Consider the following 22,297-nt stretch of genomic DNA (forward strand, 5'->3'; position numbering starts at 1 on the left):
TTTTGGATGCGGTCATGATACTTGAATAACCAGATGGAGTGGATGCCAGGGGTATTACCTTTTTATAAGGCTCCACATTACTCTGCATTGTTTAAGGTCAACGAAGGCCAGTTTTAGTGGCTGTCGGTCAAACATATTTTCCAGTCTCCACATACCATAGAGGCTGTAATCTTTCTCACACTCCTGGATTAGGTTCTTCATCTGCAGTAGCGCTAGCAGTGTTGCATGGTGTATGTGACTCGAGGGAAATTAAATTGTCTGCTATTCTCAGATACACAGACAGGAATGTTTTCTCTGGTTATAGCTGTGTATAATTTGTAATGCTATCAGCAGTGCACAAGATGTGAACTCATTAGTTTGGCGCTTCGTTTTCTGTCTCTGCCTTTTAGTATGTGAGTTGGTAGAGATTTGCTCCCCACCCCCAACCAGTACTATTCTTCCAGGTTATGCTATACTCCTTTCTTATGGATGGAGTATTTTGAGAGTCTTAACTTCTTTTTTGCATCTTCATTGTCATCCATATTGGCATAGGACTTGTATGTGTTGGAAGATTGTGCCAACCTCTTGTTAATCCTTAGTTTGTAATCTGTTATCAGATTGCTAATATAAAATCCTGGAAGCCACTGTGATCAAAGTTTTCCATAGACTTCTATATTCTACGGTACTTTAGTAAACTCAACACTATTTAGTACTTTGTATTCTTTTTCCAGGTTCACATACTAAACATCCATTCAGTCTATTTACTTTAAACCGCTACAATCAGCGTTTCAGGTTTTTGGTTTTTTTTTGTTTTGCATGAAAATTCCCTTGAATATATCTCAACCATTGTATGAAAAAAATTGTTTTGCAGTTTTTAGTATACCTTGTTCCACACCATAGAGATCCCTACTTTCTATTCGGGACTGTAACAGTTTTATCCTGTATCCAGTGGATGAAAACCTGTTCTCGTGATTTCCTACTAGCTACAGTTATGTCCTGTACCTGTCTGAGCATGATATAATCCTGATATGATAAAGTTTTTCAGCCTGTTCATGGCATACACATTTATAGTCATTTACTGCAAGTGGAAGTCTTGAAACCATTGATAAATTGGAGTGAATTAGAGAGGCTGTATACACATCTACCTTCTGGCTTGTATATAACCTAAGGCCATTTTTACGGATCTGTTGGATGGGATGTTCTCACAGGTTGTAAGTGTTTGTGACACCACTTGCTGTATATGACAGGTGTAACCGAATGTTAGGAAAACATACAATCTAACTTGTGCAGTACTACCTTTACCCAGAACTGTGTTAAATATTCCCAATTTCACTTTTTTTTTTCTTTCTCCTTCCCCCCCCTTTTGCGGTCAGGTTGAATGAAATCAAAAACGTGTTAGTAGATGAAGTAGACTTTCTTCTTCACGTGATACAGCTTGATCTTCGCGATAACAGGATCACAGACCTTGATGTATCTCCTCTAAGCAACCTAGAAGTACTGCACTGTGAGAGGAACCGTTTGACCTCCCTTAAAATAAGTGGTTATTATCTTAAGGCCCTTCATATATCATCGAATGGTAGGTTTCCTTTTTTTTCCTCTCTCTTCTTTTGGTCCCTGATGCATTCACTTGTGCACAGCTCCTTATTGTCACAGCACTGTAATGGGGCATCTGCCTGGTAACAAGTTGTACACCTGTGTGTTCATCACATGACCATAGACTGCACATCACATGACCATAGACTGATTTTTATCCACAAAGTAAGAATGAATGAATGACCGCAAGCAGAGATCTAGAAAACTGTGAGGAATTGATAGTATATTGAAAATTTCATAACTTTCCATTGTACAAAACATTTGTGTGTCAGTATTGGTCTGAATCTGGCCAGCTCCTTTAAAGCTGGCCATACACTAGAGATCTAGAAATATTTAGTTTTCACATATTTAGTTCTCTGTGCTTCCAGAGTAATCCAATGGTTCTCAAGTTACAATGACTTAAGGATACAATATTTTCAAGATACATTGTTGTTTCTGAAACTTCGAATCTTAAAACCATACTCCACATACAATAATTAGCTGAAAGTTCCAGCAAATGATCAGGGTCATTTCACTGGTTAAAAACCCATGTATTAGTGAAGTACATGCAATGACCTCCTGACTAGTAGCGCCTTTCTACAGCATAGTACATGTTCCTCTTGTTATTTTTAAGTGCACTTAGTGGCGTAACTAGCGAAGACTGGCCTCCCAGAAAATGACGGGGGGGGGGGGGGGGTGTCAGTGCTCTCCTTCACTCCCCATTTACATATACTATAATATCCCAGAGTGGCCTCCAGACGGTATAATGTCCCATAGCAACCTCTCCAAACAGTACAGTGCCCCCTGCACGTGCAGTATAATGCCCCACCGTGGCCCCTGCACACGCAGTATAATGCCCCATAGTCGACCACCCAGGAACATACAGTATTATACTTTGGGGTCTTTTCCGGCCCCAGAGTATAAGGATTGGAGGGCCAGGGGAGGAGAGGGAATATAAAAAAAACACTGTTATTTGCAGTTACTTAGCAGTGTTGAGTTTTGCGGTCCCACAGCCTCACTTTACTGATCCCCGCTCCTGCTCACAGCCGCTTCGCAGGCAGCTGTGAATAGAAGTGTGGATTAATAAGTAAATAGGGCCCATTACCTGCTAGGAAATGGGCTGCCAGAGGAAAAAAAAACACATCAGGGGCCCACCGTGCCTCCTAATATCCCGGGCCCTGTGGCAGCTGCCACTGCTACTACCCAGGTATTTACGCCACTGAGTGCACAATGTACCCTGAAAAAAGATCCTATTGCCATCACAATGTAATTTACAGCTTCCGGCCCCTCTTTCTGACGTATCTGTGTTATTTATCTGATGACTTCTGTGTACCGTATATACTCGAGTATAAGCCGACCCCCCTAGTTTTACCACAAAAAACTGGGAAAACTTATTGACTCGAGTATAAGCCTAGGGGGAATGCAGCAGCTACTGGAAAATTTCAAAAATGGTCAGAGTTTTTGGGTGCAGTAGATGCTGGGTGCTGGGAAAGGGGAGGGGGTGTTTTGGTTGTCTGTCTGCCCCTTCCCTGAGCTTGAGGACTGAGTTTTTTCTTCCTCCACTTGGAATTCAGCCTGGCTGAATATAGGGTATCTGCAGTGCTCCTATTAACCCCTTCCCAACAGAACAGGAGCACTGCAGATCCCCTATATACAGTAGACCGGACACTTTCAGACACAGGGATACCTAATGTGTATGTGTTTCACAGTCATTTTCTACTTTTGTATGTATTCTAGGGAAAGGAGGGATTAAGAACTTTTATTTTTTTTTTAAATCTTTTTTTTTTTTTTTTTTTTTTTTGCACAATTCTATGGGAGATTCTGTACATTGATATTGTGGCTGGTCATAGACCCCCTCACCCTCCTAAAAAAAATAAAAACAAAATTTTTTTATTTTTTTTTTGCTGACTCGAGTATAAGCCGAGGGATGCTTTTTCAGCACAAAAACTGGGCTGAAAAAATCGGCTTATACTCGAGTATATACGGTAATCTATATTTTTGGTGACTTATTGGGGTCTTTGAAACTGATTATTAGTTTTCCATCGAACTATGACAGCTATAATGGTTTCATCCCAGAAATACTGTATCCTAAGGTGACTTATATTTTCATGACTGCTGTTTCTCACCATATTCCTTGTTTGTTTTTTGGTTTTTTTATAGCACTTCTTCATCTAGATGTTTATCCAGACCCTTGCAATCTATCTCTTATGGATGTTTCTAGGTAAGATTGAAATTATTCTATATTTCTGTCCACTCCTAGTGACTACATAGCTCTGATCATGGCTATAGAAACTGCTGAAACGTTGGTGTTGATATGCTGATGACCTAACCAAGGCATAATTCGGGATAAGAGGATTTGGATGCCATTTATCAGTAATGGAAGTTAACAGTATTGCTTAGTTGTGCTGGACATAGAATATATTGCCTCAACATCAGCAAAGTCAGGTTAAAAGCATTATGTAAGATTAGCGTTAGCCTACATCAGTGGAAAACAAAGTATGTGTTCTTTTTGTTGTTTTTTTGTGTATTTATTCCAAGGAATTTGATTACTGTAAGTTAATCTTTAGCTTGGAACAAGAACAAAATGTGTATAAAGGCTAAGAGCCACTTGGCAAACTGTTATCCTGGTATAGGAGTGTTTGTGTGGTTTTACAACAGTTCTATTATCATTGACTTATTTAGCAGCATTTCATTCACATTGCACAGTTATTAAAGTTCTCTCCTCTAAATGAAATTTGGCAATTGTTCACTTCTACACACACAATCCAGATTTCTACAGGGTCCTAAATTCATTTTTGGGATTACTTCCATGAAAAAAACCTCCTAAGTAAATGAAAGGGGTTATCCAGGACTATGATGCTGAGGTACACTAACTTTTTGCAGGAAGTGACATTACATCTGTTGGTCACATGACCGTATTACATCTCAGTCCAAGTTCGAATGAAATGCAATGTACAGTAGCATGGTCATGTAACCCAATGGATATTTCTCTTCCCGAATAGAGGAAGTAGATCTCAATAATCTAGTCCTGGGCATCCTCTTTAATTGTTTCAGGAATAATGCTCAAATAAATGAAGAACCCAAAATCAGTGTCACTGTGGGAGAAATGTAGTAGTATATGGTGGCAGTGCTAATAGGTCATAATACCATGGATTGTCTGGGAGAGCCCTGAATGGGATGTTCAGTGCAAATAACTGTATAATAATCATAACTTTTCTGCTGGTGCATGGTGCATCTGTCATTACCAGTTTCATCATTGATTTTTAGGTGCTATTTTTTTGAGGCTGGCATGTATTTATGTGCACATTTGCCAGTAATCTATATATTGTAGGTTTTGCTGTTCCTAATTGGGCATCATGTTTTCTACAGGAATTGCTTGAATTGCCTGCCTGATTGGATTTGTGAGAGCAAAAATCTTGAGGTCTTGGATGTCGGTCATAATCGCCTGACTGAACTTCCTGCCCGGTGAGTGTACCTAATGTCTTGCTGGCTTAGATAAATCCTTGTTCTTTCTGGTTTCCAGGCCTAGAAGTAAAACTATATGGCTGTTCTTCCACATGTCGTAGTCAAACTGCATTTTTGCCGAGATTTTGTGAAAATTCCCTTTTTGCTTTGTTGTTACCTGTAATTTTTAAATATTGTCTGTATGTATGGCCATATTTTACCTGGAACCCATTTCTGTTACTTGGCATAGTTGAGTTCTTCCTTTCTAAATTGATCAGGCTAAAATGAAATTTTTTTAATTTAAGCCAGAGAAGGTGAGAAAAAAAATAAAATCCTCACCTGTCCCCAGTATACTCTGGTGCCTTCCAGCGCAATCCGGTCCTGCAGCTCCATTGTTTCCCTCCCGGCATGGACAACCACTTTAATTGTACTATGTACTGTTCTTAACCCCTTCTCGCCGATGGCATTTTTTGATTTTCGTTTTTCGTTTTTGACTCCCCTCCTTCTAAACCCCATAACTTTTTTATTTCTCCGCTCCCAGAGTCATATGAGGTCTTAATTTTTGCGGGACAATTTTTTCTTCATGATGCCACCATTAATTATTCTATATAATGTACTGGGAAGCAGGAAAAAAATTCAGAATGGGGTGGATTTGAAGAAAAAATGCATTTCTGCGACTTTCTTACGGGCTTTGGTTTTACGGCGTTCACTGTGCAGCCAAAATGACATGTCCCCTATATTCTGTGTTTCGGTACGGTTCCAGGGATACCAAATTTATATGGTTTTATTTACATTTTGACCCCTAAATAAAATTCCAAAACGGTGTTAAAAATTTTTTTTTCTAAAAGTCGCCATATTCCGACGGCCGTAACTTTTTTATACATAGGTGTACGGGGATGTATAGGGCGTCTTTTTTTGCGGGGCCGGGTGTACTTTTTAGTTCTACCATTTTCGGGAAATGTTATTGCTTTGATCAATTTTTATTCAAATTTTTAGCAGAATTAAAACAGTGAAAAAACGGCGGTTTGGCACTTTTGACTATTTTTCCTGCTACGGCGTTTACCGAACAGGAAAAATATTTGTATAGATTTGTAGAGCGGGCGATTTCGGACGCGGGGATACCTAACATGTATATGTTTCACAGTTTTTAACTACTTTTATATCTGTTCTAGGGAAAGGGGGGTGATTTGAACTTTTAATACTTTTTATATTTTTTTATATTTTTTTTTACTTAAATTTTTTTTTTTGCATTTATTAGACCCCTAGGGGTGTTGAACCCCAGGGGGTCTGATCACTAATGCAATGCATTACAATGCTAATGCATTGCAATGCTTTGCAAAAAAGCATCATCTCTTTTGCAGGCTGTATACACCAGCCTGCAAAAGAGAGAATTTGCAGGCTGTATACACCAGCCTGCAAAAGAGAGAATTTGCAGACTGGCTGGGAGCCCTTAACAAGGCTCCCGGCTGTCATGGCAACGGGGGGTCGGCCCTGGAGCATGCTCCAGGAGCCGGTGATCCCTGCCAAAATGGCGGCGCCCATGCGCCGCCGGGAAGATGGCGCCTCCGGCGCCTTTGACAGCAGCGCCGGAGGGGTTAATGCCTCCGATCGGTCCGGGGACCGATCGGAGGCATTAGAGCCGGTTGTCTACTGCTTGAAGCAGTAGACACCCGGCGGCTATGACGGCCGCCCGGCTCCCGGGCGGTCGCCATAGTTACAGACCCGACACGCGCCGTACTATTACGGCGCATGTCGGGAAGGGGTTAAAGGGCTTCTCTGGGACTGCGATTTTTAACCACTCCTGGACTGCCCATTGGGTATATATGTCCGGATACTGGTTTCCGTGTTCTGCAAAGACCTTCCAGTACATCCAAGCAGTTTTCAGCAGCTGCATAAAATCGGGTAGCTGACTGTAACTATACCAAAGCTCTCATAGAGAAGGCAGGGAAGGTTTATTACCGTCCCTGCCTTCCCAATCGCTGTGTACACAGCGTTCAATGAGCACTGTATGGGTGCTGCCCTCTGACCTGGAGGTCATGTGATCTGACAGGATCTGTATCTGTAAGATAAATAATTAAAAACTAAAATCAATAACATGCCCTTATTACAGGTTCTAGCCCCACCCTCGACAACACCATAAAAAATACAACTTACTGTAATGGAGAGGAAAACACCCTATAAAGTGTTTTTTTTGTTTGTTTTTTTTTTCAAAGTAGCTTTAAGTAGTTTTCCCTCCTCTTTGTATTTTATATTTTCCTGGATATAAAAAAAATTAAAACCCTTGCAAAAATAAAAACATAAAAATTTAGCCCAATGTGTCACTGAAAAAAGACGCAGAAATCAATTACTGTGTAAGCGGACATTTTTCTTGCGGCCACGGGCATGCGCAGTAGGCTCTGCCTGAGGCCTACAAGCTTCACCACCTGCACCGGAAGAAGACACAGGAAGAGGACGTTCCTGAAGAAGATGGAGGCGTCGCTGGAGAGTTCTCTCACAGCATTGGGGACGCCCCCAGTGCTACGAAAGAACTCACTTGCATACCAGCGAAAAACAGGATTTCTACGGAACGGCGGTGCGGAGAAGACCTCTAAAGGTAGGAGACGAATAGTCTTTCTTAAGGCTATTCCTACGTGTTAGTCTCAAAAAGTTCCATCTGAATGATGGGATCCCTTTAAGTCTGCTTGTCAAGCAAGTGACTGTTGTCCACGAAGATTTTTGTTACAATATCTTACCTGTGCACGCATGAAATGTGATATTTTTTCAGTGTTAACAGTGGAACATGTATTGTAATAAGGCTTTATTCTCTCCAGCCTGCCCTGAGATCTTGCTTAGTTTCTTCTTTGCTAAACTTTTTTTTTTTTCTTGGCATTCAGGTTATTCGGTGCCAGAGGTCTGCGGAAGCTGCTAGCTGGGTATAATAGACTTAACAGTCTTCCTGAGTGTAGTGAACGTACCCAACTTGAGGTCCTTGATGTGCAACATAATCGGCTCGTGGAGCTCCCTGCCAACTTATTGATGATGTCAGACAGGTAATGCAACCTACAGATGATAATAGAAGTATTACGTCTAATAATTTTATGGCTGAATGACATTGACTTTTCTTGTTGTTTGGCGAACTACTTAAATGTATGGAGTCCCTGTTACTTCTATTTGAACAAGATTTCTGTATGAGCTACTTTATGGCATACAGGTCGATTGATATCATTCAGGAAAAATGATCAGGTGATCTGTAAATCTTATCGTCGCTGCGCTGCAGACTTTTTTTTTTCTTTCTCCTCCGTGAACTCTATGACTAGAAACGCATGTGATCTGTGCTGCTTTGCTTGTCCTTGTCAGGCGCTGCTCAGGTATGCCTGCAATCTATGATTATATCTATCAATGCTTCCATTCATTCTTAGTATAATTGTTACCTGTGCTATACATTTATTTTTTAACAGACAACAGTGGCTTTTTCCACTGGGCAAAGTAATGGATCTCAAATTGTTGTCTTTACCGCAATAAGGATCAAAGCGCGGAGCTTAGAAGTAGCAAAAATATAAATGTCAAGTTATACTGAGTCCTTTCCTACAAACCTGTGTATCAATGTGTTCAGCTCTGCCTGCTCTGTAACATACTGCGGATTGCACTTTATTTTTATGGTGTCTGTCACCAGGAAAAAACCATGTTTATAGCGTGTAAGAGTCACAACCATGAAGAGCCTCCGTTTACCATAACATTTGCACGTTTACTGTACTTCTGGATATATCCTTTCTTCCTAGTAGAAAAGTTCTTGGGTCACTGCAGAGAGCGGCTGCTACTCTAGAGGTAGCTGTTATTGAATACTTGTTGTATATTGAATATTTGTTTGTTTCCGTTACCGTTTTACCTCAAGAATAGTGTAGTCTTCTACAGTAATTGTGACATAGACAATGGAAAAACCTCCAGCCAATGCAGCCTACACGTTTCACATATTCACTATGTGGTGTTTGCTCTGAGGTGCTGCCTGCCCTGCCATTTATGATGTTTTCTTATCCCTAGAAGATGCTTGACTGGACCTTTTGTACAAAATTCTTGTCCTCCTTGTCCACAAAAGCTCCAGCATTCAGTTACCCTGTCCAAGTCTAGTTCTTCAGTTTGCACTGAGGTGCTGCTGACTGCAAATTGTTGAAGGAATTAATCAATCTTGTAGTCCTTTTTATGTATTCAGTGTATTGGCTATGGGGAAGTCAGATCTGAAGGGGGGGTGTTGTGTTTTTTTTTTTTGGGTTGGGGGGATGTAATTGGCACACGCTCCTGTCTTAAGCCTTCGGGACACTCTGTTCCTTTACCCTGTGTGAGGCAATTAAATGTTCAGTGTTGCTTTGTGCATTTGGTAATTAGATGTTCCTGCAGGAGTTCAGGCTCTGGCATTGTGTGAACCAGTTAAGGTTATTCCTGTACACACCATTGAGGAACATACAACCTGGTTTTACCTTCCTCCCCATTCCCCCACCCTTCAAGATAGCTGCAGTCAACCATAATAGCTTGGCATCAGCCCTCCTCTTTTGGAAAGCTCCAGAACTTGCTTGTGCAAACTGGTCAGCCTAGATCTCTTCTTCCAGTGCACTCACTGACTTAGCTGTTCAGAGCCCCATGTGATTCTTATTGTATACAGCAAGTTCCAACAAGCTGTTGAGAATTCCTGCTGAAAAATAATTGCTTTACCTCTAACTCATGCTTAGCAGTATGACTTGCCCATGTTGTCAAGGCATTTTTATGTGCTTCAAAAGAAAAAAAAATAGTGCATATCCAAAAATTTGTTTTCTGCAGGTCTGCCTTTTCAATTTGTAAAATGCTGCAGAATATGTTGGTACGATATAAATAAAATGTATTTGTTATTACTACTGCCCTAAGGAGATTTTCATCCACTGATGTTTTTTCATCAGTTACTAAGGGCTCGTTCACACGTGAACAAAGGGGCGGATTTTGACAGTGGATTTCGCTTCAAAATCCGCCCTTTACAATGGTGGTCTATGCAGACCGCCAGGCTTCTTTTTTCCACTAGCGGCGGGCTGCTGCTAGCGGAGAAAAGAAGCAACATGTCCTTTCTTCAGGCGGAAGCTGCGGCGCGCTGGACCGCGGCTTCCGCCTAGCGGAAGCACCCTCCTATGTCGGCTCATTCATTTATCTCCACAATGCTGTACCTTCCTACATTTCCTCTATCTCTATCGCCCAACCTGTGCTCTCCGTTCATTCAGTGACCTAAGACTAACATCCTCTGTTATCAGAACCTCCCACTCCCGTATCCAAGACTGAATTGCACCACTTCTCTGGAATGCTCTACCGCAGACAACCACAATAACTGCCTATTTCTACAGCTTCAAGTGCTAACTAAAGACATTCCTCTTAAGACAGACCTATCACAATTCATAAACCCTTCCACAATTAGAATCCTGAAAACGTAACCTCCTCTGTTTATGCTTTTACATTATCGTACAGGATTAGAGATCAGCGAGTAGTGAAATATTTGAGATTCGATATTCGTTTCAAGTAGAGCCTCAATATTTGACTACTCGATCTAATATCGAATCCCATTATAGTCTATGGGAAAAAATGCTCGTTTCAGAGGAAACCACTATTCGACTAAAGGAGTCACCAAGTCCATGAGTAGCAGGAGGAGAGTGTTTAGAAGTGCAATTGAGGAGTGTTGAGGAGGAGCGCTGTGCAGTTAAAGCACACGGACCCCATAGACTATAACTGGGTCCGTGTGCTTGCAGTGCACTGCCCGCACGAATGATTTGTTGTCATATTAGCGCTAGTCTCACGTCCTGAAGGAGTCCGCAGGATGAACCCCCCCGAACGGAATTTGGGCGCAACTGCAAGCACTGGACAGTTAAGCACACGGATCCTATAGCATATAATGGGCTCCGTGTGCTTGCTGCACACTGCCCACTAATGTGAACCGGCCCTTACACATCCTAAAGAACCAGCATTGATTGGCCGAATGCTATACACTGTGTAGCATTCGGCCAATCAACACTGGTTCTGCAGCAGGCTCGTCTTTGCTAGTCGGGAGAGCTGGCAGCTTGCAGTTATGCGGGAGCTAACTTTTTCTCATAGGAATGCATTGACAGCGTTAATTGGCCGAATGCTATACAGTGTACAGCATTCGGCCAATCAACGCTGGTTCTGCCGGAGGCTCGTCTGTGACGAGGCAGAGTCTAAGATCGGACCACAATGAAGACTGCTGTGGTCCGACCTTTTGAGGCTACCTTAAATTTCCTGCTAAAAATCTATAAATCTAATAATTACTAACGTGCTGAACAATGGTGGCCCAACTCTTTTTGAGACTATGTATTTTGTTAGCACAGATATTTGTCTCATGTCCTTAACCTTTAACCTCTTTATGCCCCCTTGAACAGTTTACGGTGCCTGAATGTTTCAGCCAACAATCTTGAAGTTTTTCCGGCTGCTTCTCTGTCTGAAGAAACACAGAGCTCACTACAAGAGTTATACTTGACCAACAATAACCTTACTGATAAATGTGTGCCTCTATTAACCGGACATCCCCACCTGAAGATATTGCACATAGCCTACAATCATCTACAGACCTTTCCTGCAAGGTATGTCCTTCTAGTGAAATAGATGATGTGAAACTACCATATATACTCAAGTATAAGCCGACCCGCATATAAGCCAAGGCCCCTAATTTTACCACAAAACGTGGGAAGACTTATTGACTCGAGTATAAGCCTGGGGGGGAATCCAACATTGCAGATAAAAAGTCTGGTCATGTGCATTACAGCTTAGTAACTCCATGGGGATCATAGTAATAGCGGTTAACACCATCATGTCCCTGACATTAACCCCATGTGTGCCTCACATTAGAGTTACTGATATGGAGGTAATAATGGAGGGACGAACATATCTGATGTCCTAGAATATCAATCTGTCCTCACAGATACAGGCAGAATAACTAGCAGGGTCCAGAGCTGCAGGTTCTTATAAGTGTCCAGGCTCAGGCAGAGACTCCTAACACAGTCAATTTGAAACCCAATTGTTTGAGGAGGGGAGAGGGAGCGGTCAGAACGAGCACCTGTCAGCTTAGGTGAGCTATAGAGAGTGGTGTGAACAAGTACCTAGATTCAGGGTTAACACCCGACATACGGATTAGGTATCACAGAACACATGCCTGCATAAAAAGATTTGCCACTCAGTGAAGAATAGTGATGTTATTGCACTAGGTGGTAGAAGGAGGTACACATGAACTGTATAGACTTATTTTAAGTGACTTTAATAAAAGTTAGGTTTTAATTTTTGTTGCTGTGGGGATACCCCTTTCTGGTCTTGTATGAATTACCGGTAATCCCAGATCCTTGCATAGACCTTTATTAGTACCCTCATGTGTCTCACATATTAATAACCCTTATATGGGGCACACGGGTTAATATGTCACGTGACCTACATGACAAGCCAATCACAGAGCAGTAGCACTAAAGGATCTCCTCCTTCGTTTGATTTATGCTGGTCCTTGCAAGTCTCTGTGCTCCGTGGATCCTGACTCGGTTATAAGCCGAGGGGGGGCTTTTTCGGCATAAAAACTGCTGAAATAGTCGGCTTATACTCGAGTATATATGGTATATGGCATGCCAAAAATATCTTTTGATATAAAGTCCAGATGTAATGCTTTAAAATGGCATATCTTGCAGAGGAGTTGGCACCACGTCTTGTATATCTGCCTTAGTAAAGTCTTGTATTTTCCACAAAACTACAAATTTGGATTTTTTTTTCTTACTGTTCCGTTCTTTCTGGTGTTCCTGTTGTTAATTAAAATGAGAACCAGATTTTACCATTCCCCATATTTGGCCACACACAGTCTGCTACTGTGAGCACGGATTTGACAGGATGAGCGTTTGTAGGGACAACCCTCATCCCAACTTCTTCATAAATTTCTAGGTGGAGTAACAAATTTTACTGGCTTGTTGGTGGGGTGTAGTTTCTCCTGCCTCAGTAAACAATAAGTGTCAATAATGGTAACTACTGAGAAATTGATGTGAATGCTATTATAGTAATACCTTAGTGTGTGATATTACTTCAATGTTTTGGTTTGATGTGTTTTGTTTTGTTTTTGTTTTGTTTGGTTTGCATGTTTTTAGATTGTTACAGATAAAAAAAATTTCACCAGATTCTGTATTGTATGAAACAACATTATGACTGGAAACTACACACATTCTGGTCTTTACTGATTTATACACTTATATGTCATATATTTACTCTTGTGCAGTAAAATGGCCAAACTGGAGGAGCTGGAAGAGATAGATATCAGTGGGAACAAGCTGAAAGCCATACCAACCACCATCATGAACTGCAAACGTATGCATACTGTCATTGCCCACTCCAATTGCTTGGAAGTCTTCCCTGAAGTTATGCAACTCTCAGAGATCAAGGTCAGTGATGTTTGTTAATGTATTACCAAGCCAGAACTTGATGACGTAGCTTTTCTAGGCGTGCTGCTGCCATAGTCATACAACATTCAGAGTCTCTCATACTAGTGAATGTGATCAAATCTTTGACTGACTTTTCTGCTGTCCTAGTTCAGACTGGTATATGAATTACATAAAAACGCAGTCTAATGTTTTGTTTTTATCCTATATTCTTGGTTTTGCTTTAGTTTGGATATCGCCTTTAGAACATTTTACAGGTTTCTAAAGTGGCAAGTCCCTCAGAATTGGTAAAATAGAATTCATAGTGGATGCAGAAATGCAAAATTTACGTTTTAAAAGAATTTGTCACAAAGAAGCACCCGCCTAGATAGAAGCTGATGCGTATGCTTAAAGGAATCCAGTTGTAAAGCATTCACTGTGGCCAATACAAATGTATGCTATATAAGTGAGAAATCTGGTTCATTTGTCAACTATATTTTCCAGCTTGACCATGGGGCCAGTGAATTGAACTTGCAGCATCATAGAAATTTATGGTGGTGTGTGCTTGCCTGAATACATTTGCCTGAACGGACGCTTAGGCTAAGTTCACATGGGGGTGCGGATTTTGGCACCGAGAGTGGGGAACTGCGTCACTCTCGGATTAAAACCCCCCTGCCACAACTGTCGGTCGCTGCTTCCCCCTCCAGAATCGGCTCAAATGAATGGGCCGACTCCAGAGGTTGCTGCCGCCAGGCAGACACCGCAGCTCAACGAGCCGCAGAACCCGCCTGAAGAAAGGGCAGCTCGCTTCTTTTTTCCGCTAGTGGCAACATACCGCTAGCAGTCTCCATAGACCACCATTGTGAGGGGGCAGATTATGTTGTGGATTACGCGTCTTAATCCTCACCCTCTGTGCCCGTGTAAACAGGTCCTTAGGCTAGAAAGTGCTGTGTGATCACATTTACAGCTTTAAGTCCGCAGAGTCACAGATGCTGTCATGTGTTCCTCTAGCCCAGTTATTTCGAGCTTGACTTTTAAACAGGTGCCTGAAATGGGATATTTCACCTGCTGAGCTGTTATTTCCCAGGGATTTGCCTTGCAATCTCTTCCACAGATTGTCTTAAATTGTAATACATAGTTAGTTGATGGATTCTCATAGAAATGAGGAGTCTGAGACCATTGATGGTGTTGGTGTTAGATTTCGGGTGTTTGGATATCTTGTGCTAGTTTCTATTTCTGCAGAACTCAGCCCCCTTATTCTGACAAAGGTCAGTCATCAAAGCTGCTTTCCTCATGTTTGTTTCCTTTAACATAATGTAAGCAACAGCTGCAGGCTACAAGCTCTTTGCAGTTAATATTTTGAAGCAGGCTACTTTAATGTACCCATCTGCTTTTTCCACTGAGAAGAAAAGTCACTTCTGTTAAATCTCATTTTTTGCCAAATAGAAAACCTGCAGGGGTTGTGTAAAGATTCTGCTGTCCTGTATCACCACTGTTTGATGTATAGACTGTAATTGCATCCTTGTGTGTTCATTGAAAACGTGCATGAACCAAGGGCTGGCATCATTATTTACAAGGCTGGAGTCAAATTTCCTTCCCCAACTTGGTTGAGAGCGCCCAAAATTGAAGAGATAAAAGAAGCCAAATATGGCTTTTAAAACCATAAATCAAGAATATGGGAAAACAAGGCCGTACCATGTTGTATATTTTATTATGGCACCGCTATTCCCTCTTACACTAGATTTGAAATTAATGTTGAACAACACAAAATTGGATCTCAAATCAGTAGTTATATCATTATTACTGTACAGTAAAATATCAAATTCATAATGGATAATAAAATAGCACCCGTCAAGAGGTTAGCTACAATAGGCATCAAAAGAACAGTCTGTTCTTGAAGTTGAAGTGTTTGAACCTTGAAAAAAAAAAAAAAAGGACAAGCATAGGAGTGACTTTGACTTGGTCAAGGCATCTCCAAAACAGTAGGTGAAAGGCTTGCTTGTCTGATCTGATTCCACACGTGGGAAACCTTTAGGCCCATATAAATAGTGTTGCAGTCCAAATACACCTCTTCATGGCAATGTATTCTACTGCAGTGGCCTCTGTTATTTTGATAGTGCACACTGCTAAAATTGTTCATAAATGGCTTGAGGAACATGACAGAGCTCAAGGTTATTGATTTGGTCTCCATATTCTCAAAATGTCAATCCAATCCTGCATCTAATGTGCTAGAAAAATTATTCTGATCCATGGAAAAACCATCTGGCTTCTACAATAAGAAATCATTTGAAGCCATTGGCGAACCAGTATCTCAATGGGACAGATTTATGAAGACTGGCATTACCGCCAGTCTTCATAGCCCCTAAACTGGGGGAGGGTGCGCCTATAACGAGCCTGATGCTAATTTATTAGTAGGTGTGTTTTGTCATCTATTTTGGCTGGTTGACCCTGGAAACCAACAGCAGTAATCTCCATTCTGCTATCAAATCTAAGTTAATGGCTTTGCTCAGATTTAGTAACTGCTGCCTTGGTTCCCATAATGCACTGTTCTCAAGTAATTTTAGAACTTAGTTCTGACCTAAGTGAAGAGGGAAAAATGCATAGTAACACAAACTCCATGCTAAATAATAATGTAGGTAAATGTAAAGTATTAACAAGATGGTAAATTATTTGAACTGTGAAATGTAAAATTTTATTTAAAATGATCTGAATTGTCTTTTTAGTTGACCGGTTGATCTGTGTCCTTTTATAGCCTTATATAACCTGAGCATCACTGTGCTAAATTACTGGGTGTATGACGAGAAATTGATCAATTGCCCGGACTATTGGCTAATTTGATAGATGTTTGAAAAAAAACAAACTAAAAGTTCAGGATCGAGGCGTTTCTGCTATTGAACAACCGATCTAAATCAGAGGATTTCATAAGGTCCTGACAAAGTGTTGTGTATACTATTACATGTTTCACTCTAGTCTTCCTATTTTTATAGTGTGTGGACTTGAGTTGCAATGAGCTGACTGAAATTACCTTACCTGAGAACCTCCCTCCCAAATTGCAAGAACTGGACCTGACTGGCAACGCGCGGCTCCTTCTGGACCACAAAACCTTGGAGTTGCTCAAGTGAGTAGACTTGGTCCTGTGATTTATTTTTTCCACTGGCCCTAAGCAACAATTAATGTTTCATAAAGACGTGTAATAAAAGATATGTGCAGATAAAGGATCTTGCTTCATTGACGACTACACACTCTGATTGGAGCTAAAGTGGGTCACTCCTTATATCAGGACCTTAGTACCGTGCACATGTAGGTGTTCAGACAGCCTCATCACAGGCCTGGCTGGCAAATGGAATCACATCTATGCAAAAGTGTGTGTCTAAGGGGTTAAAAATCTAATTTATCATGCGTCAGATACACATACACTCTGAAGAAGCTAACCAGTGTGGTTGTGCAGAGCTGAGAACCAACAGTCAGAGAACATATAAACTCTAGGCAGATGTTGTCCTTGGTTACAAAGTGTATCTGAAACATGAATATTTGTAGAAAATTTTAAGGGAAATTTAACCTACAATCTTTTATTTTGACATCAGTGATTTATTAAAAGAACCTGTCAAAGGTGAGATCATCTTGCGTGGAGAATTTCCCAACTTCCTGGTGCTTCCAGTGATTTTCCTTAATAGCTTATTCATAGGAGTTGCATAATAGTGTGACATGTATAGGCGGTTATATAACTGCTGAGGCACACAGTGGCTCATAGCAAGCTGCGTTGGAAACATTAAAGGTCACCTTTGTGGAATGTTCACAGGACTTTGTGGAGTGGTCACAGGACTTCTCCGTCATAGGTTTTAATACTGTGTCTGATGCAGCAAAATGAAAATGAATTTTTCTATTCTTATGCCCCTGTTGTGTGTATGTAATGGCAGACACACATGGTGCACTCTCCCTTTTGGGTTTCTCCCTCATTTTGAACAATTTTATAATGATGTACATAGTAACTGAGCACAGTGGTGAAGCTTCATTTATACAGTCTGTGATTCTTTAGCTGACCCATAAGATACAGAACCTTTAAATAATGTTTAATTTAAAGGGGTTGCCCAATTCCTTTTTATTGCTGAGAAGCTCCACTGCCCCTTCAAACAGCTGATCTGCAGGGGTCCAAGGTGTTGGACACCCATTGACCTTATTGATTACCTGTCCTCAGGTGTATAAGGTCCCTCAATGCTTTTGTGGACTTGCAAACTTAAAGAGGACCTTTCATCAGATCGGGCACAGGCAGTTTTATATACTGCTGGAAAGCTGACAGTGCGTTGAATTCAGCGCACTATCGGCTTTACCGATCTGTGCCAGGTGTAAAGCGCTATCGGTCCCGGTACCGTAGGGCTTTACAGTCAGAAGGGCGTTTCTGACACTTAGCCAGGGATGCCCTTCTGCCCAGCAGCGCCTATCGCGCTGTGCTCTAAGACTGGGGAGGAACGCCCCCCCCCTCCCTCCCTGATAATACTCGTCTATGGACAAGCTGTGTGATAGGCGCCCCTGGATAGGCGCTGCTGGGCAGAAGGGCGTCCCTGGCTAAGTGTCAGAAACGCCCTTCTGACTGTAAAGCGCTACGGTACCGGGACTGATAGCGCTTTACACCAGGCACAGATCGGGAAAGCCGATAGTGCGCTGAATTCAGCGCACTGTCAGCTTTCCAGCAGTATATAGAACTGCCTGTGCCCGATCTGATGAAAGGTCCTCTTTAAAGGGGCTCTGTCACTGGGAAAAGTCATTTTGAACTAATCACATCCTTGCATAGGATTTAGAAATGCTACACCTACCTTTAGTATGTAGATTGCCTCAGTGGTTTCTGAATAAGTCCCTTTTTATTCATATGCTAATGAGCTTCTAGCCAACACAGGAAGTACCCAGCAGCACTCTTCTCTCATATTATCTCCTATGTGTGTGTGAAAACAGGAAGCTGAGTCAGCAGCAGCAGCCTGTGCATAGGAAACAATAGGAGAGGAGTGCACGATGTATTGTGCACCAGTCTAATTAGCATATGAATAAAACCGGAATTATTCAGAAACTATTGACTCAATCTACATACTAAAGGTAGGTGTGGAATAGACTTTCTAAAGGCTATGCAAGGATGTTTAGTTAAAAATTACTTTTCCCAGTGATAGAGCCCCTTTAAGAGACACTGTTGCTGTACTGGGGAGTGCTTTTTAGCTATAGCGGTGACTTATGTGGAACTTGTCTGAATTTCTTCATATCTTTAATGTTAGAGGATGTTAGAGAAGATTCAAACACAATGGATTGCAAAGCTCTCATTCTGCAGTATATAAGAAAATATAACCCCTTTATTTCTAAGGGCTTGTTCACATCTGCGCCCAGGTGTCCGTTCTGCAGGTTTCCGTTTCCTGCATAAAACAGAGCAGGAGACGGAAACCTGCAGGAGTCTTTCTCACCCATTCATTTGAATGGGTGAGAAAGCTGTCCGGCCGTGAGCGGCAGTGAGCATTTTGCGCTCTCCGCCGCGAAACCGGGTTTTTTAAATCCGGACACAGTCGGACATGCAGTACTCTGTGTCCGGATTAAAAAATCCGGTTTCGCGGCGGAGAGCATAAAAAGCTCACCGCGGCTCACGGCCGGACCCGGTCTGCTTTACGTCTTCTGGCATGCAGAAGACGGAAAGCACAGAACGGAGACCAGAACGCAGGTGTGAACCTAGCGTAAGCTGGTCAGGTAGATGAAGAAAACCTATGACGTGTTGTATACATGAAATATTTAGGATTTCTTATTGTTTGTTTGTATATATCCACAACATGTTTTTGACAGTGTGCATACCAATAGGTGACAGTCTGTGACAATAAATAATGGACATGATGTAGATTTGGAATACTGCAGGTCAGCTTTCGTGCTGATTCAGTGTGGATTACTTTTGGCAGTCCATCGGTGTCAGATCTAATTTGCTGCTACTTTTAATACGCTGTTGATTTTCCTGCCTGCAGATCTGATGGAAATCTGCAACATATCTGTCCCATGTGAACATACCTTAAGTGCCAGTGTTAAAGCATTGTTAGGCCAGGCAAAAAGTGTGATTAATGTAAAACATTAAATTGCATGTACAGTCTTATAACTGCAAGATGTAAGGGTTTTTGTTTTTCATCTGACTTTTTTTTTCTTTAGCAGTAACATTCGATGTTTTAAAGTGGACCAGCCTTCGTGTGGCTTCTCTGCCAGTGAAGCCTCTGGAGCACCTGCTGTATGGAGTCATGGATACACCGAGGCTTCAGGAATGAAGAATAAGTACGTCTTGTTTTTATTAACATGTATCCATATAAATGTGTCTATTATATGTGCCTTTTGCCTCTCAAGTGAATGAGAATCTTTGTCACTCGCTCTACATATTAGAAATAGTTTCTCACGTGAAACATGAGTTGAGGACTTTAAAAGCGGACACGGCCGCTACGTCACACTGCATCCTGTTCTTTACCCTCAGCTTTTGTTGGTTGCGGTTGCTATGAGATATCTGTAAGTGATGCGGGTTGCCTTCACAGCACATCATTGAACACAACGTCTGCAAGTCCAACATTTCATCCGCATTCATTGGTGGCTGAAAGGTTTTGCTTTCAAGTGTCTCCATAGAGTGATGTCATTTCTGAGGAATGTTAACTGCTTGTCTGCCACCTGCTTAAGACTTTCACACAGTTCTGTTCCCACAGGACCTGCCCTTGCAGCTTTCATTCTTAACATATCTGCATCATTTAAAGCTACTACTCTGTCTAGAAGCGTATGTCTTTATTATAAGTGTGCTCTTCTCTTCCTCTCCAATTGTCATTTTCCTTTGCTTTAGCACTTGGTAGCTTCTTTACTTCTAAGATATATTAAGGCTGTATCATGGCTCCCAGTTTAATAATGTCATTCTCCCTGCTTTCCAGGCTGTGTGTAGCTTCCCTCTTGGTGAACAACTTTTGTGATAACCGGGAAGCAGTATATGGCGTTTTTGACGGAGAACGCAATGTAGAAGTGCCTACTTTGCTTCAGTGTACCATGTGTGATATCTTAGCCGATGAGTTGCAAAAAACAAAGAGTGAAGAGGAGTACATGGTAAACACTTTCCTTGTAATGCAGAGGTAAATCTGATGAAAGCATTCTACACAATCATTATAATTTCCGTATTACGTTTATCAATATTAAATAATACTCAGCAGCTTGCTATACTGGCTCAATGGAGGCCAAAAGGACACGCTTAACCCATTAACTGACCCCCAAAAAATTTTCAATAAATAAACTGCACCGTGAAAATGACCTTGTGTGCGCAAAGCAATGCAAACACATGATCAGTTTAGGTTTCTTATCACGGGCGACATCCTGCTGGAGCATGTGAATGTCCTGTTTCTATTCCGCAATGACAGATGGCATTCGTATGCAGGTTAAAGTACCCTATCCCCAATTGGGGATCATAGCAGTTAATGGGTTAAGTTGGCCATGTGCAACCAAGTCATCCAAATGTTTGTCTTGCCATAGGTGTCTAGTAGCTGCTTATTTCCGTCTTATATTGAAATAACATTACCATGCTGAATCTGTGTAATGTTGAATTCAGGGGTTAATGGCGGTTAGTTAAACATTTGTTCAGGTGACTGCTTTAATTTCTGGATCTTCCCTTTATGATTGCAATACGTCATGGTGTAAGCAATTTATATATTTTGGGGCAGATAAACTAATATGCATCAGAATTCTGCAGTTCTGTGTGCCAAAAAACTGCTGTACATGCTTTGCATTTTTTTTGTGTGTGTGTTTTTAGACCATTTCTAACTGTTTTTTCACCTCGTACTATATGGGACTTGTGAAGAAGGAAGGGTTGCCTTAATATGCTAAACTGTGAGCCAGAAATTGTGCCAAAATTTTAGCCTTTGCACCAAATTCTACATCAAGTCTGGCATAAACTAAGCCAACTAATAAGTGGTGTAAAGTTAGTCTAGACCAGGGGTCTCAAACTTGCAGCCCGCGGGCCAACTGCGGCCCTCGGGATGAAAGTTTGCGGCCCCCGCGCAGCTCCCTGAATGTCCCACTATAGTCATCTTTCGGCCGGCACACTAAGACACGCCTCCAATAGTCACGTGATGTCTGACGTCACATACAGGTCCTTGAGTCTTAAACTTCAGCAGTATTAGCTTTCCACTGATCACCCATCGCTTTTATTGCTGTTATAAGAGTGGGGGAGTGATCGGGGCAAAGTTTAACTGTTCCTCCGATCACTCCCCCGCTCTTATAACAGCAATAAAAGCGATGTGTGATCAGTGGAAAGCTAGTACTGCTGAAGTTTAAGACTCAAGGACCTGTGTGTGACGTCAGACGTCACGTGACTATTGGAGGCGTGTCTTAGTGTGCCGGCCGACAGATGAAGAGATGTAGTACTGAGGGGAATGTGAGATGTAGTGTGTGTGTGTCAGTAACCTAGGGGCAGAGATGGAGGGGGGGGGGACATGAACCTGAGGTCACAGATGGAAGAGGGAGCATGAAAATGGGGGCAGATGAAGGGGGTATCTGAAATTGGGGCAGATGGAGGGGAATATGAAACTGGGGGCAGATGATGGGGCACATGAAACTGGGGCAGATGGAGGGACGACATAAAACTGGGGACAGATGGAGGGGGGACATAAAATGGGGCAAATGAAGGGGGATATCAAACTGGGGGAGAAATGGTGGGCGGAGATGAAACTGAGGGTAGATGAATGGGGGCACTTAAACTGGGGACAACTGGAGGGGGCATTAAACCGTGGGAGTAGCTGGAGGGGGAGCTGTCTGCCTCTAGTTGCCCCCAGTTTATTGTCACCGTCCACCTACCCCCTACAGTTTAATGTCTGCTTCTAGCCTCCTGAGTTTAATGTCCCCTCTAGTTGCCCCCAGTTTAATGTCCCACTTCAGCTGCCATTAATTTATTG

The 22,297-nt window shown here is 41.9% G+C and overlaps 1 protein-coding gene across 2 annotated transcripts in view; it reads left to right on the plus strand.

The window, feature by feature from the left end:
• Nucleotides 1-22,297, plus strand: part of PHLPP1 (PH domain and leucine rich repeat protein phosphatase 1) — a 93,826-nt gene that overhangs the window by 64,029 nt on the left and 7,500 nt on the right. The window contains exons 7-15 of one of the 2 annotated variants that reach the window (XM_075270892.1): nucleotides 1,353-1,555; nucleotides 3,712-3,772; nucleotides 4,921-5,016; nucleotides 7,869-8,024; nucleotides 11,376-11,576; nucleotides 13,238-13,400; nucleotides 16,364-16,494; nucleotides 19,539-19,658; nucleotides 20,291-20,485. In XM_075270892.1, coding sequence (XP_075126993.1) covers nucleotides 1,353-1,555; nucleotides 3,712-3,772; nucleotides 4,921-5,016; nucleotides 7,869-8,024; nucleotides 11,376-11,576; nucleotides 13,238-13,400; nucleotides 16,364-16,494; nucleotides 19,539-19,658; nucleotides 20,291-20,485 — 1,326 coding nt within the window. The remainder of the gene's footprint in view (nucleotides 1-1,352; nucleotides 1,556-3,711; nucleotides 3,773-4,920; nucleotides 5,017-7,868; nucleotides 8,025-11,375; nucleotides 11,577-13,237; nucleotides 13,401-16,363; nucleotides 16,495-19,538; nucleotides 19,659-20,290; nucleotides 20,486-22,297) is intronic. The other variant, XM_075270893.1, reaches the window with a different exon arrangement.

This window comes from Leptodactylus fuscus, chromosome 4 (assembly GCF_031893055.1).
Source record: "Leptodactylus fuscus isolate aLepFus1 chromosome 4, aLepFus1.hap2, whole genome shotgun sequence".
NCBI lineage: Eukaryota > Metazoa > Chordata > Amphibia > Anura > Leptodactylidae > Leptodactylus > Leptodactylus fuscus.